Source organism: Aptenodytes patagonicus, chromosome 7 (genome assembly GCF_965638725.1).
Source record: "Aptenodytes patagonicus chromosome 7, bAptPat1.pri.cur, whole genome shotgun sequence".
NCBI classification, from domain to species: domain Eukaryota; kingdom Metazoa; phylum Chordata; class Aves; order Sphenisciformes; family Spheniscidae; genus Aptenodytes; species Aptenodytes patagonicus.
In genome coordinates, this window is record NC_134955.1 from 15,401,160 (window position 1) to 15,415,981 (window position 14,822).

The window sequence follows — 14,822 nt, forward strand, 5'->3', positions numbered from 1 at the left end:
GGGAGGTGAAGAAAACAACAACAAAATAGAGAAGAGGGTTAATTAATTTACAAATACATTCTGAAGTAGGAACCCTCTATTCACGACAGCCCCTAAAAGAAAATCCACAGTCATCCTGTGACTATTGCAGAATCTCAACAATACATAGGCAAATGGATCCTGGCACCAGAGTAAAGCAGCGAAGGTAAAAAGAAGTTCTTTCAGTTACAATTAAAAGGAACTCTGATTCTTAATGAATCTGAAAAAACAAACCACAGCACAGTTATGCCCATTTCATTTTCTTTACCTTTCCTAGTAAACCTCTGTTTGTATTCCTCTGATGTTACCAATCAAAACTTGAAGTCTCTGTAAGCTTTCCCACATTCAGAAAAACTTAAGTTGTACAAACCTACATAAAATGTCTGTATACACTACACTGACTTTCGAAATCGTGCAACTTGAGTACACCACCTGCATTTTAACGGTAGGTTTTGTTTTAGTATCTGTAATACGACTGTATTCCAGCTTCCAGAGAGAACTACAATTGTCTAGTAAACAGTAACATCAATCCCATAACTAAATTTTGAAGTATGGTGAACCTTGTCTATAAATAATTTTCTGATCTTAGGGGTTAGAACTGTGATCTTATTTCAACAGAACACATTAGGGGCATATATCAATCTACAGTATTTCCAAGTCAAAACAAATGCAAAAGATGTATCTTCACATATAGTAGTATGTTTAAAAATGTCGGAAATGTCAACCGCTTACATACTTTCATATTATCCCTAATTAATACAAATTGCATTTAATTTCACATTTAGTAAAACATATTGCTGCCCAAAATAAGGACTATAATTTTTATCAGTAATTATTATTACTGATGTATCAACACAATTATTTAAATTCAATGTATATAGAGGCAGAATCCATGCAAGCATTTACAGTTTTTGTTCCCTCTGTGCTTCTTCCCTAATTTTTGTGGCTTGGAGCTCCTCCAGATGCTGTCTCTGACTTTGTGGTTTTGTATTTGAGATCCCATCTCCTGATTCATAGCATTCCTTGATTGACAAACAGATTCAGATATGAAAACAACCAGTTACCTGTATATAATCTGTTTCTGACAGCTGCACTGCTAAGTTTTCCATTTGTGGTGAACCTACTGTTTCAGATTTTACCCATTTCTTGGGTCTCTGAGTCACTGTGTTTACTGAGCTATTCAGTAACTGGTGACATATGTGATCTCCGCACTGCAAGCTGCACTTCAGATTCAGAGGATTTTCCTTTTTTCCCTCCCCCTTCATAAACTAAATTATTTAAAAAACAACACAGGGTTCTGTATTTCTAAACTGATGTGCCTCCTAATTGAATGCAGAACACTTTCAAACTATTTTCCATTAGAGGCCCATTTTTTTCTGATTTTAATGCACAGTATAATACCTTCATTGGTAGATTAAAATTGTTTGACTAGAAGTAAAACCTATTATTATATGCTTTTTTAGCGGTTTTGTCTTGTATAATGTAGGATGAATTATGTAAAACGTACCAAACAGGATACTCTACAAGCTGCTACTTGCATGCTGCAAACAATCACAGTTTCACTGATAGACTGGGACTTAGCATCTTAAAATTCCTGTGGAAATCAAGTGCATTTTAAGTATTGGGTTTGATTATTTAATCAGACAACTTGCATTTTGCCCTGGCTAATTTGGAAGGCTGATAATATTTTACTCATAAAATAATTGTGCACCTGTTGTGATGGAAACCTATTCAAACAAATCTTAATAGACATGAGGATTCATTCCCAACATGAGTGTGTTAGCCTGTCATTACTGCTATCTACGGGGCAACAAATTTTAAACAGCTATTGAGCAGGTCTCAGCTTAATCTTGTATAACTTAAAGAACATTTATGACAACGTGACTAACATTAAACTTTGTTAATTCATATCAATACAGACCAAGGTAAATATTAGGATATGTGGGTCAAACTAACAGTAATTTAAAGAAAAAAGGGTAAGAAAAAATAGGTATATAATAACAGGATTTCAGTGTGAGAGCTAATGACAAAGAACCATTTCTGACCAAGCTGCCTGGGTATAAATCTATTAATTTTATTAACACAGAGGGTAATACCTACGATGAACTCATGGAATCAGGGCAAGCTATGTCCTTAATAGATTTCTATTTCTGTTTCCTCTGTTCAGACAAATTTCCTATGGAAACTGTTTCAATATAGCACTCTCAATTTGCTTTACAATTCGTAGATTCATATTAATTGATGAGACTACATCTTTTTAGTGTTTTTGAAAATTTTCTCTATTGGCAAATCATGCCAGAACTAAAAAAAAGTTGGAGGGAGTGGAAAAGAGAGAAATTATTTACTTTAATCCAAAATAAATACTTGGGGGAGAGACAGAAGGAAGACAGTGGATTGAGACCAATTCACTCACCAAGTAAGAGGGCGGTATCGTGAATGACCTGATTGGAGCAAGGGGATCCTGATTAGCCTGAAATCACTTTAATGTTGGCAGGAGGAGGTGAAAACAAGGAAAATGAGCTCAGTTTGGCTAGATCTGCCCTTTGGCAGAAAACTGTCAGATGTGATTGGTCAGATCTGAAGTGAGGTGACACAGACAAATCAAGACCTCTTGAAAAAAATACTGATAGTTAACCTCTTCCAAAGGGTCAACTTGTTTAGAGAGGACAAGGACAACCCTTCTTGTATTTCTTCTTCTATTCCTCATTGAGCTTAGGCTTTTGAGGCAGTGGCTGTGTCAGGTTGCACATTATGTTCTTGCTATTCTCAGTTGCATGTGAGTTTCCCAAATGTGCTCATACTTCATTTTTTCTGAGTACTAATGCTATGTTCCTTAAGTTTTACAGATGACATTTCTGAGCCACCTCTGGGTCCACCGTTTGTAAAGTTCCCAGTAAGGTATTTTCACATATCTCTTAAGAAAAAAATCTGATATCTTTGATATCATCAGGATGCTCTCATTACCACACAACATCCACACATCAAGACCCCACTTCAAGACAGACTCCCTATTCAGAAAGGGAGTTTAAAACCAACTGAGGCGAAAAGGATTGACACAAAGGTTCTCATCAATCGGTGCCAAAGTTTGATGTTGCTCAGAATAGGGATATTTTGTGCAAAAGGTTTCTTTCCAAATTAACTGCAGAGAAGGGTTATGACAGTGACCAAAGTGCAGAACAACTTTCATATAAGGAATACATAAATATATTTTTACTTTTCAACCTGGAGAAGAGACAACTGAATGTGGTGTAACAGAGAAGATGAACAGGGAACAACCATTCCCTGTCCATTATAATACAAGATCTAGGGGACACCTACAAGGTGCTAGGTTCAAATATACAGCATATTGTTAACTGCTGAGCTTATCCCCACCCCCACAGACTTTCCAGCTGTCTATTAAAGGGTTCAAAAGCGATCGGACATGTTCATAAATGATAATTCTATCAAGGGCCATTAAACCCAAATGTACCACCTCTGAATCAAGAAGCCCATTAATCATATTTTATGGGAAATTGGAAGAGTATATTGAGGAAATATTACTGTATGCTTGCCCTTTCCTTACACCCTTCCCCAGGTTGCTCAGTATCCATAGACAATTGTACTGACACAGTTCCAAAGAACACAGCATATAAGTGAGCTGTCCCATTGATTTCAGTGTAGTACAGAGTTCATATATTTAGTCCTGAATTGTTAAGCTTAGAAACATACACTGGTAAGGTAAAAAAATATACAGATAGATGTGATTGCAGTAAGTAACAAATTCACTGTGTGCCTGGAAATATACTGCATGCGTCCTGGTTGATATTATTTATAAAATATTATTTATAAAATAATATTTTATTTATTTATAAAATGCATTCAACAATATGGAGAACTTGATTTATATGAAAGGTTGATTACAATTTATAGTTGTGAAGTTTTAAGAACTAGAAACAGGAATAGTCATTAACTTTTAACATTAGAAGCAGGCATGATTGTGATAGGTGCCACTGAAATATGACCCTCTGACCAAAAGAGCAGAGCAACAAAAATGTTTACTACTTTTTTCTTTTTTTTGTGCTAAGTACAGCTTCAATCCTGCCAAGACTTACATATACATAATTTAAATAATAGCACTGTATACAGTGAGCAGTCCCGTTCATTTCCACAGAACTACCCTCTGTCTCTACAGTTCGGGGTATGTCTATTTAAATCCAGAATCTGGAGAAAAGTATTTCATATAAAAAAAAGCCAAGATGACATAAGACCATATAGTTTAATCTAGTTCACGCTAGTGATTAGTCTAACTAATTATATCAGTACCTTAATCATAACAAATAGATACAATGGGTCATGGTAAGTTTAACCAAAATATTTTTATTTTGGAATCCATTACCTTCTTCAGGCAAATCAGACTAAAGAGTACGCAAACATTAACTGTTGAAAGTGCTTATGAAATATTCAGTCATGCAAATATCAAGGTACCACTTAATTTAGAAGGTCAGCTTAGACCTGGAAATGTAGCCTTTGTAACACATTGCACAAAATGCCAATGACTTGAGAAACGGCAAAGCAAAAATATCGCTCTGATTTGGAGAGCTACAACATAAAGCTAAACATGTCACTTCATTGGATCATGGTAATAAAATACATTATGAGAAACCTTTATAGCCTGTGGTATATTTCTAATCAGGACCAATTTCTTAAGGATTTGGGTGTAGGGGTTCTGGGTTGCGTTGTTTTGTTCTGTTTTGTTGGATGCTTTCATTGGTTTCACTAATTGGAACCAGTCGATCCTTTTTCCTGTGTATTGATTTTTTAAATCCTAGTAGTTGACAATGATTCTAATGTATCATAACACTTTAGACCTTAATCATATAGTGGGGCTTTTGCTTGTAGCTTTTGTTTGAGTTTTAATTAAGAAGACCTTGTGTCTCAAAGCCTGAGCTGGGTTTTTAATTGCTAGTATGTATATCACACAGACTTCAAAAGAAATAAAATATGTTTATAACAGAGAGCACAAAGGAGAGCTTTGAAATGTCTACAGCCATACAAAGTGACATAGTAAAAAACCCTCTGAGTGCCTCTGTGATGTAAGACTTATATATATTTATTTATACATATTTATAAGGCAGACTGTTATATTCCCTTAGAATTCATGAGAAAGAAATTTCAGCAATTATACTGAGAAATAATTACTGCAAATCTAGACTACAGTATTGGTCAGGGCTACAGGAAAACATCAGACATTTTCCTCAAAACGATCTTCACATTTGATATAGTGCACCAAGAAACACCCGAAAGCTTATCTGTGAAGACAAATTTTATAAAATGGAAGCAAAAATAGCATTTTAAAATGTTTTGTAAATCATGCATATTTTAAGAAAAAATTTAATTCACTGTAAAAACACAGAAACCATAACTTTCTCAAGGATTCATTCATGCAGAACTCTCTCCAAGACTATTCCAGAAATGGATAGTGTTAAATTACTAGATTCAAACAGTTGTGCCACAACTGTTCTCTTCCAGTCATTAATGCAGACACAAAAAAATACTCCTAGAAAACACCTCTTTCCATCTCTCCTGTGTTCTAATACCAGGGACAAATAGCATTTTCCACATTGTTTATAGTGTATCTTACAAGGAGTCTATCAAGTGGGTGAAGTTGCTTTGTTTTACTAAATTCAACATTTCCTAGGAAACAGGCATGCTGCCTCCCACTTATCCAAATATTTTGAGGCCATTAAATGTGTACATGTCCCATGAAACAGAAGTTTTAGGCTCTTTTTAATAAAGAAGCAAATACAAAAAGGGAAGGAATAAGCACGGGAAACATAATGCAAACAGCCTTCTGTACTGGATAAAGCTATGGACATCAATCACTACCCTTCCCAAAATAGAGTATACTGTACAAAGACACATGTGACATTCAAGTCACAATGCCTATAAATATAGATAGTTCCAGTTGTAAACACCACCAATGGAAGCCAGAGAACTAACCTGCAACACAGTAGCCGGTGACCCAGGAGTCACTTTTCTATAAGACTGCTAGAGACCAATTCTGACCCTTTCACGGTAACACCATTGCTTAAGTTACTTAAAGACTGACCTTTCTTATTTGATCTTCAAAGACCCTGCATGCTGAGAAAGACCATTGCGGGCTAGTTCAGTAGGACAACTGCCTGATGCGTGCAAGACTATGCTATTCCAGAGATTTATATTTGGAACAGAAACAGAAAACTTAAAACAGACCCTGTATAGTGATAAATGATGCTACTCTGCCTAGCTGTGGCTGCTGCAGAAAAACTAGATAACTAAGCAACAGAAACACATGCAGTGAGGGAGGGTGAGGACAGAACTCAGTGCACCCAAATATCTGGAAATTTAGAAGAGAGTCCTGCACCGCTTTGTTTATTCAAATACATGATAAAAAAATTAGAATAAAATGTATTTCCTGATCCTAATTTTTATACAAAAAACCCAACACTGCTAAAGCCAGACGTAAGCCTAACAAATTGCTTGTATACCTTAAATAAGTGTATTTGCATGCACACACTGGCAAATAGCATACAATCAAATGATTTGCTTGGGCAGCTGTGGATTTTTTTTCCAGGTGAGCAGGTCATTTAACTCAGCTCAACTGCTTCATAGACCTTTGAAAATTTGACCTATGTGTTTCATTTATAAACATATCAAATGAACAAGCAGACTTATTTAACCACTGGAATTTGGCTACAAAGCATTCTGCCAAATGCTCCTCTGAGTTTCATGCAACCTCCCTGAAGTCAATGGCTTGCTTGGCTGGAATTCAAGGAAGAATCTGGACCATTATCAATAACTGAAATCCTAATAAAGAAACTCAGAAAAAGCAGTTTTACAAATGAAGCACACTATGCAAGAGTAATTGTGAACAGGAACAATCCCACTTAGAGAAAAAATAAATTATTCACTGTTTGTTACTTTTGTATCGGCTTCTATTGTTTGAATTAATAGATATAGTTTATAATTATATCTTGATTAACACTATTGTGTTCTAAATATAGAAGGTAAAGCAAGAAAATACCATTTTTATTTGTTTCTCTCAGCCAATTATCTTTTCTTCTCGTCTATGTGCTTCCCGAACATGAATAGAAACAGTTTGTGTCAGTGGTACATTTTTTTTCTGCTTTCATCCTTTTTTCTGGCACTGATTCTTAGTGAACTGCCTTCCCACAACCAAGATGCTAGTCTTTCACTGAAGGGGGGAGGGCTGTAGTTGTGCAGACACAGAGGAAGAGTATGTGCTCAGGTTATCCTTAGCAAGAACAACGCCTTCCCTCTAAAATAAACAACTCCCAGTAACAGTCAGTGCAAAGAGCAGTTCCTCACAGGACCACACCTCACTTTCTTATAATCAAGATTTTTTTTTCCCTAGTGACCTCATTTATTTATTTTTACTGCATTGCTTCATGTCTTTAAGTTAGGCTCTCAGTAATATGAGCAGAAAGTCTGCACAAAAGCCAAAAATATCAGCCAGTTAAATAAATTGGTTTAGAATCTAATGGAAATTAAGGAAAAAGATATTTGACCTCCCAAAGACAACACATTTTCAAAAGTAGTTCTCTCAGCATGCCCTGCTAGTTACCTAACTGGAAATTCATTCGGCACTATGAAAATGAACTTCATGATTTGGAAATCTACCACCTTGAACACGGAAAAGATTTTTTTTTTTAAAGTATGCTTCTTTGGCAGATTAAAAATTCTCTCTGGTTCCCCTATTTTGCTTTATTTCCTTCTTGTAATCTGGTTTTCATGCTGCCATGGGCTAGATTATTGGGTTGGTTTTTTTCTTTCTGAGATGATTGAAGGCATACAAATGCTAATATGAGTTAATACCAGGCTATTAGGTTGATAGCAATTTTATCAGCTAGGAGCTAATCAGCCTGGAGACAGCGGCTAAGCCACTGGCTTGGGAGCCCAAAGGAAAAGAGTCCTACTTCAGACCTGCCACTACTCCTGCTATGTAACTCTGCACCTTGTTTTCTTCTTCTATAAAATGACACTAATGTCTTTGTCAAGACGTTTCAATACTGTAAGTGTAAAGCACAACATAACAGTAACCATCATTCATCTTCCATGTTTGTGTATGCTTTTTTGTATTTTTGCCTGTTCATGAAAAATGTTAAATGCAGTTGCAGTAGCAAAGATTCAGTATTGCGTCTTGCTGGAAGTCGACTAGTAGCAGAGAGAAATGCTGCAGACATTAAGACCACTGAAGGATAGGTTACTAGGGATGAGTCACAGGAACTAAGTTGTGGAAACCAACTGAATGACTGTCAACACATAAATCTGGTGAGCCTAATTAGGTGATCCTTTTTATACAGCTAATCGGCTATACCCGCAGAAAAGGTAGTTGAATGAGTTGAAAATTCTTCCAAAATCTGAGTGAGAATGCTTTGTAGGTAGATGAGAAAAGGGTTAGGAGCAACAACTCTACCCATTCGCTCTGCAGTGAATATACATACTAAGTAAATAGGGGGAATAACATAAATCCAGAAAAATAAACTTTTTTTTTAATAAATGAAAGCTCAAGAAAAAAATTTTTGTGCCATATAAAAGAATAAAGAACATTATTCTGCATTGTTAGAGATCCCACCTCTTTTAATTTTGATTCACTAATAGCATTCAAGTAGTTTCTATTTAAAGACTAAGTAGCTATATTGTGCAATTAATGGACAAACTAGCATTCAATGTTTTCCACACTATTAAGAGACAATATGGCTTTAAATAGAATGTGATTTCAAGACATAATTTTGTTGGATTTTATTACAGTCAATTTTAACATGTTCCTGTAAAACTGCATACTATATTTCTGCCACTGACATTACTGTAGGATTTCTTACCTGCCTAATATATATGCATTGTCATAACTCTACCAAAAAAATCCAACAGGAGAATCCAACAGACTTTGGTCCTGAATCAGCTGAAGGAACCAATTATAACTTACTTATTAAAAAGGGCCAATCTTTCATCTGTCTGTATAAGAAAAAAATTGAACTATCTTAAGTTTCCCTGGTGGAAATTTAAAACCCTAAGCATCAACTTTTATCAAATAGTATCTTTCTCTTTTTTTTTTTTTACACTAGTAAAGATTTATTAATATGATGCACATGATTCCTTGTTTCCACATATTTGTAGTTGCTATTTAATAAAATTATACCAATGAAGAGAAATAAATCTTAGGTACCTTGTGTAATCCTCAAACATGCCTCATGACCCCTTCTCACAGCACAAAAAACCACCTTTTTAATTTGTTGCTTAATCAATAACACTGAATTTCTTCTCACTAGGAAAATACATGGAAGAACTGATGGGTGGGGAAAAACACTTCAAGTTTTCTACATGGTACTTAATTGTCAAGAGAATTCCACTTTTACTAGATTGCTGGTTCAATACATCTTGGAAATACTGGAAAGTACTGTCTATATATGCAATAAAACTTGCACTGATTTCAGTAGGTCCTGAATTTCATCCAGAGCTAGTCTTTCTCCGCAGGAATAGCATGAATATAAACAAATATTATTTTTTTCCCCAATTTTGAATCAAAGATTTAGAACGGTAATCACACAATTACCCCCTTTTATATTTCTACATGTAGTTTATGCAGCTGGGAAGAAACAGTACCAAGTACTAGTAACTCCACGTTTTCAAGATGTTTCTTCCTCTGGTCACAGAGATATACAGCTAATGTCAATGAACTAAGGTAACTAACCCTGTGTTTGGAATAACATCCTTGATACTGCCTATAACTGATTGTGACATACTCTATTTATTTGGCAGACGCATCCATCATCTCAAAGATAAACATTAAAAAATAGGGTGAGTTGACTGGAAAGAGGAAAGCACCCTCTATTTACGATTGTTATTTCTATTTTTTTTCTGAACTTTAAAAAATCCTCAATCCCCTTTTTAAAATATATGCAAACATTTAAAATTTGATCTAGTGAGATACCTTTAATTTCTCCAAGGAGATCACTTGTGTTTAATTTTTCCATCTTCTCCTTCCAGTCTTTAGAAAGTAGCTTTTCCATGCAGGATGAATCTATTTAAAAAAAAAAAAAAGAATTATCAAATATATTCTCACACATCAGGAAAACAGGTGCCACCTTCATTTTAAAACTCTTCTCCCTGTTCTACTTGGACCATAGTTTCAAAGGGAAATGAACTTGTAGCCAAACAGAGTTCTCATTTAACTGCATTTTAAATCCAAAGTAATTCCACCGAGGTTAATGGAGTTAATTGAAAGAAAAACTTCGTTCAGGATTTATGCATGCTAACTGCCAATTTACATGCATAGATTGCCAATGTATATACAAATTCTGTCTTTTTCATTTGAGAATGATTGTACACTCAAAATTATACATGAAGATTTAGAAGCTTTTTTTGGAAATTTGGCACACAGTGACATCTGAAACCCATTTTTATACCCATGTCAATGCAAAAGTTATTCATATAATGTCTCCATGGAATTCATAAAAGCACTCTACATATTGGATGTTCACAGTATCAGAAATTTTCTCAGTACACTATAAACAACATGCAATGATTAGAAGATATGCTTTCATAATTTGAAGTTCAGAACACATTTCAAATCTTTGCCCCAATCTGGGAGGCCTTCTGTAGGCAAAACTGTCACTGAAGTCATTACACTTAGGAGAAAGTAGAAGATTGGCCTTAGTAAGTTTCGTACGATCAGTCCCCAATTCCACTAGAAAATTTCATATTGAGCATAACAGACTTCCATAAAATCTAAAGGTTTTTTCAGTTCCTAAATTAAACTAATTGGCTCTGAAGTCTAAATTATACATAATCTTCCAGATAACTTACAAAAAGTGATTTTTAAGATGGGAATTCTTATAGTTGATGTTGTGATCCAGAGTTTTATGACTTTAAGAACCGTAATTCAGATTTATAAACAATTATCAAGAAAACTTTACACACAGTTGAACACTTATTTTCCCTTCCCAGTTAGTAATAATAGGATGTCCATTAAACATTGTGCATTTACTTTCATTGGTAGACAGACTCATCAACAATGTCTATGCTAAACTCCCTGGAAATCCTTAGGCCCAGTTTAGCAAGACAGCAAAAACATTATTTAAATGCAACTCTATTCCTAAAATGAATCTTTGCAAAGAGCCTTCCTTATAAGACCACATATCATTCTGGGTGATGCTGAGCACATTGTTTCTTAGTGCATACACTGGGAATAGCCATACACCTTAGCTTGTTAGAAAACTCTCATAGTAAGTTGTCGTTTGTGTTGGAAGATCAATTTACACAATGCTTTCTAAATAACTAATAATGTTCCAAATTTTGACAACGCTTGCACTGATCCCACTCCAGTCACTTAAGAATTAACACGGGGATGTACAAGAATGCAGAATTCAGCCTAACATATCTTCTGCTAAATTACTGGCTGATTAAGGACAAATCGTGGCTCAAATTCTCATGTCAGCAGTCCCATCAGAAGCACTCACGCAAGTGAAAACAAAAGCAAAAAACCCAGATTAAGAATGGCAACACAGATCACATCAATGCAACGGGTAACAGTTTGTTCCACCTCAGAAGATTCTAAAAATACTCAGAGAGAGAAGCATTCAAAGAGGTCATGAAAGGAGGAGTTAAAGATTTAAGGAGAAGTTTAAGGAAGAAAAAGGTCATATGGCCAATCACATTTTAGGGTGCAAGTAGTTTCAGCCTAAAAATTCACATTAGCATCACTCATTTGAAACAAACAAACAAAGAAACAAACAAACAAACAAACCCTAAAACCAGCTGAAAGCAAACCAAACTGTAACTACCAAAAGATCAAAGATCAGGTTTTAATTGCAACACATTTTCACCGTGCAAGCCTCCATGGAAAGACGACAGCTCGTAAATGTTTTTGAAGTAATATTTCAGTAGAAAAGCTAATTTATTTACTAATTATATCTTTCTATGAAAGAGACAAAATTAAGGAGCTGTAAGTTGCAATAGGCAGTGTTAAAATATTTGTTATATAATAACAATTTACTTTTAACAATAACAGGCACTTATTACTTTTATGAGTTCTGGCCTGATAATAGAAGAATCAAGAAATAACCATCAATTATCAATAGAACATTATAATTTGTCCTTTTTTGTGATAACATCATTAGTTTAAAAAGATGTTTCTGTGTTTCTCCCCTGCCAAAATTTCAGACCTGAAAAAAAAAAAAGAGCTCTAGAGTTTTATTTTGATGTTTGCTATAGGTTATGTATTCTACTGCTTTTAAACTAAGATTTTTTCCTCAATTCATACAAAGAAGGAAAAACATTTAAATTTTAAAAAAGAAACAATTAAAATATCACAGAGGTTGATAAAATACTTTCCTCAAAAGCACTTGCTTTATTTCTTCTCTTACTGTTCTTAAGGACACTCATGTTTATCTGTAGTGGTCTTATATTACATAAGGGCAAAAAAAATATTTCTAAAGACAGACTGCGAAAGAACTGGAATGGAAAACAGGTCTATCTGTGTGCCTTCTTTTTGATATAATCACATTGCTAGTTACAATTTTTATCTCTATAAATGACTGAAAAATTCCTTAAGAAACATTTCTTTAAACAGCCCTGTCTCATTCAAACTCTATGTTATAGATCTGACCACACAATTTATAGCTACTGTGTTTTGTTATTGGGAAGATTACAAAAACACACAATAAGCCTTTTAATAAACATTTTTATAATATTGTAGAAATAGCTCTTTTGAAATTCCTGTAAATTTTCAATTAGCAGGTTTAATCTGCATAATTTAGAATTTAAAATAATGATATGTATTAAAGCTCTCTGGAGGTCCTCCACGTTAGACACGAAACTAAATATAAAGGCTTATACTTGAAAGGCATGTCTCCCTTCAAGTTCTGTGTTCTGTGTTCACAAACACACATTTTGAAAATGTTTGTGAATTAGAAAGGGATTTTTTCTTCTTTCTGTACTGAAAATTAATTTTTACATACATATAAAATCTACAAAGATATCTTCTGACATCAGTAAAATGTCTTCATCCACATTGATTCATTTTCAGATTTGATTCATTATAGAAACAGAACGTTGACTCGGAATCCAGCACTGAACATCGAAGAAGCCCAAATTCACATCTGCACTGCATCACTCTCCCTGCACTCAGGCTCTGTTTCAGAACCATTCCAAAACCTTGTGGATCCCGACATTTTCAAAATTCAGGGGTATTCTTGTTAAAGACAATTATAAAAGAAGCAAAGAAAGAAATTAGCATTTATACATTTTTAGCTCTTCTCACTGACTTTATAAACCACAGTTGGGTTTATGCCGCAAAGTAGCATATTTTGTACTGACACACGTAAGATCAAACTCGTGAAGTTGCACTGGAGCAATTTATTATATTAACAACACACAGCTTCTCATCCTTGATGTTCTTCTCTTGTGAACTAGGAAAAATTTTCTTTCAAGGACAGCAAACAGGTTAAGTATAATTAGACTGAGATGACTAAATGAAATCATTGAGTAGTATTTAGTATCACAGTTTATTACATACTTTGTTAGCAATTTTAAATGTAGACTAAAGGAGTTTAAAGTACTGTGAGAATCTTGTTAGACATGACAGTTTTGCGAAGGCGAATGAGAAGAGGATGTTAAAAGATAAATAAGCAGGGGGAAAAAAAAAAAGCCAAGGAAAAAAAGTCTAGGTGTTAGATGAAAAGGATCTCTCCACAATGACAAAGCATCGATGAAAAGAATTAACATTTGTCCATTGGGTAATCAATCAGTCATGGAATGGATGGAATCCAGCTCTTTGTTGCACGACCCGTGATGAAGAATGAGTGTGTTAGCTATCACAGCCAAGCTCTCAAGTTCTTCTGACTGAATGAAAGTCATCTTGTTCCTATCAAGGATAGCTTTTGCCTCTTGTCTCTTCCTTATTATTCCCTTTTTTTCTTTTTTTTAATTTCACTTTTACAGTCTTCAACAAGTTACCAACCCCAGCTATAGCTTACATGAATAGTCTATGACCTTACAGTGGCCTCCACCTATTCTCATCGATTTGGGGGGGTTGTTCCTTTTTTTTTCTTTTAATTCACTGAAGTAGACCCCTATTACTTTCTTTGAAATACGGATATGAAAAAAAAGGCATTCATGCCGTGTGTGTGGTTTTGTTTTTTATGGTAAAGTCATACATAAAAGAAAGCCTAAATGTGAGAGTGCAGCAGCAAAACTTCAAAGCACTGACTGTCAGACATTATTATTTCAAATCAGCTTTGACTTTTTGAGACTTAATAAAACACTATAGTACAGACTGGCATATTTATAACACCTATACCAGTGATCAACTGAACTGTCTTATTCTTGCTACTGTGCAGTGCCTTGTTATTTCTTTTATAATAAGCTTCCCTCAAAACATGTTGTAACAATATTGCAAACTGATAATTATTAATGATATGAGTTCTAAAACATTACTTGTTTTGCATACAATTCTTTTTGAATACATACATTACTTGTGACAGAAGACAAAAGCACATTGATTTATTAATAATGATTGCAAATGCACAGTAAGTTCATAAACAATACAGAAATATAATTCAATCAAAGGTATAGGTGACATATTTCTACATGCATCTGAACTGTTACATCTCAAGGAAAGAGGCACTGGGAAATACAAGGTAGAGGAATTCGAAGATAAATCAGGCATACTACAAGAGAAACTATTCTAAAACATGATCAGATCCTCAGTAGGAAGAGGATAAACTTCTTTTCTGCATTTTAGAAGAACAATACTAGAGAATTAG

General features: G+C 34.6%; 1 protein-coding gene across 7 annotated transcripts in view; it reads right to left on the bottom strand.

The window, feature by feature from the left end:
- Positions 1-14,822, bottom strand: part of SOX6 (SRY-box transcription factor 6) — a 380,373-nt gene that overhangs the window by 168,839 nt on the left and 196,712 nt on the right. For all 7 annotated transcript variants that reach the window (XM_076344067.1, XM_076344066.1, XM_076344063.1 and 4 more), the window contains one exon: positions 9,989-10,078. In XM_076344067.1, the coding sequence (XP_076200182.1) occupies positions 9,989-10,078 (90 nt within the window). The remainder of the gene's footprint in view (positions 1-9,988; positions 10,079-14,822) is intronic.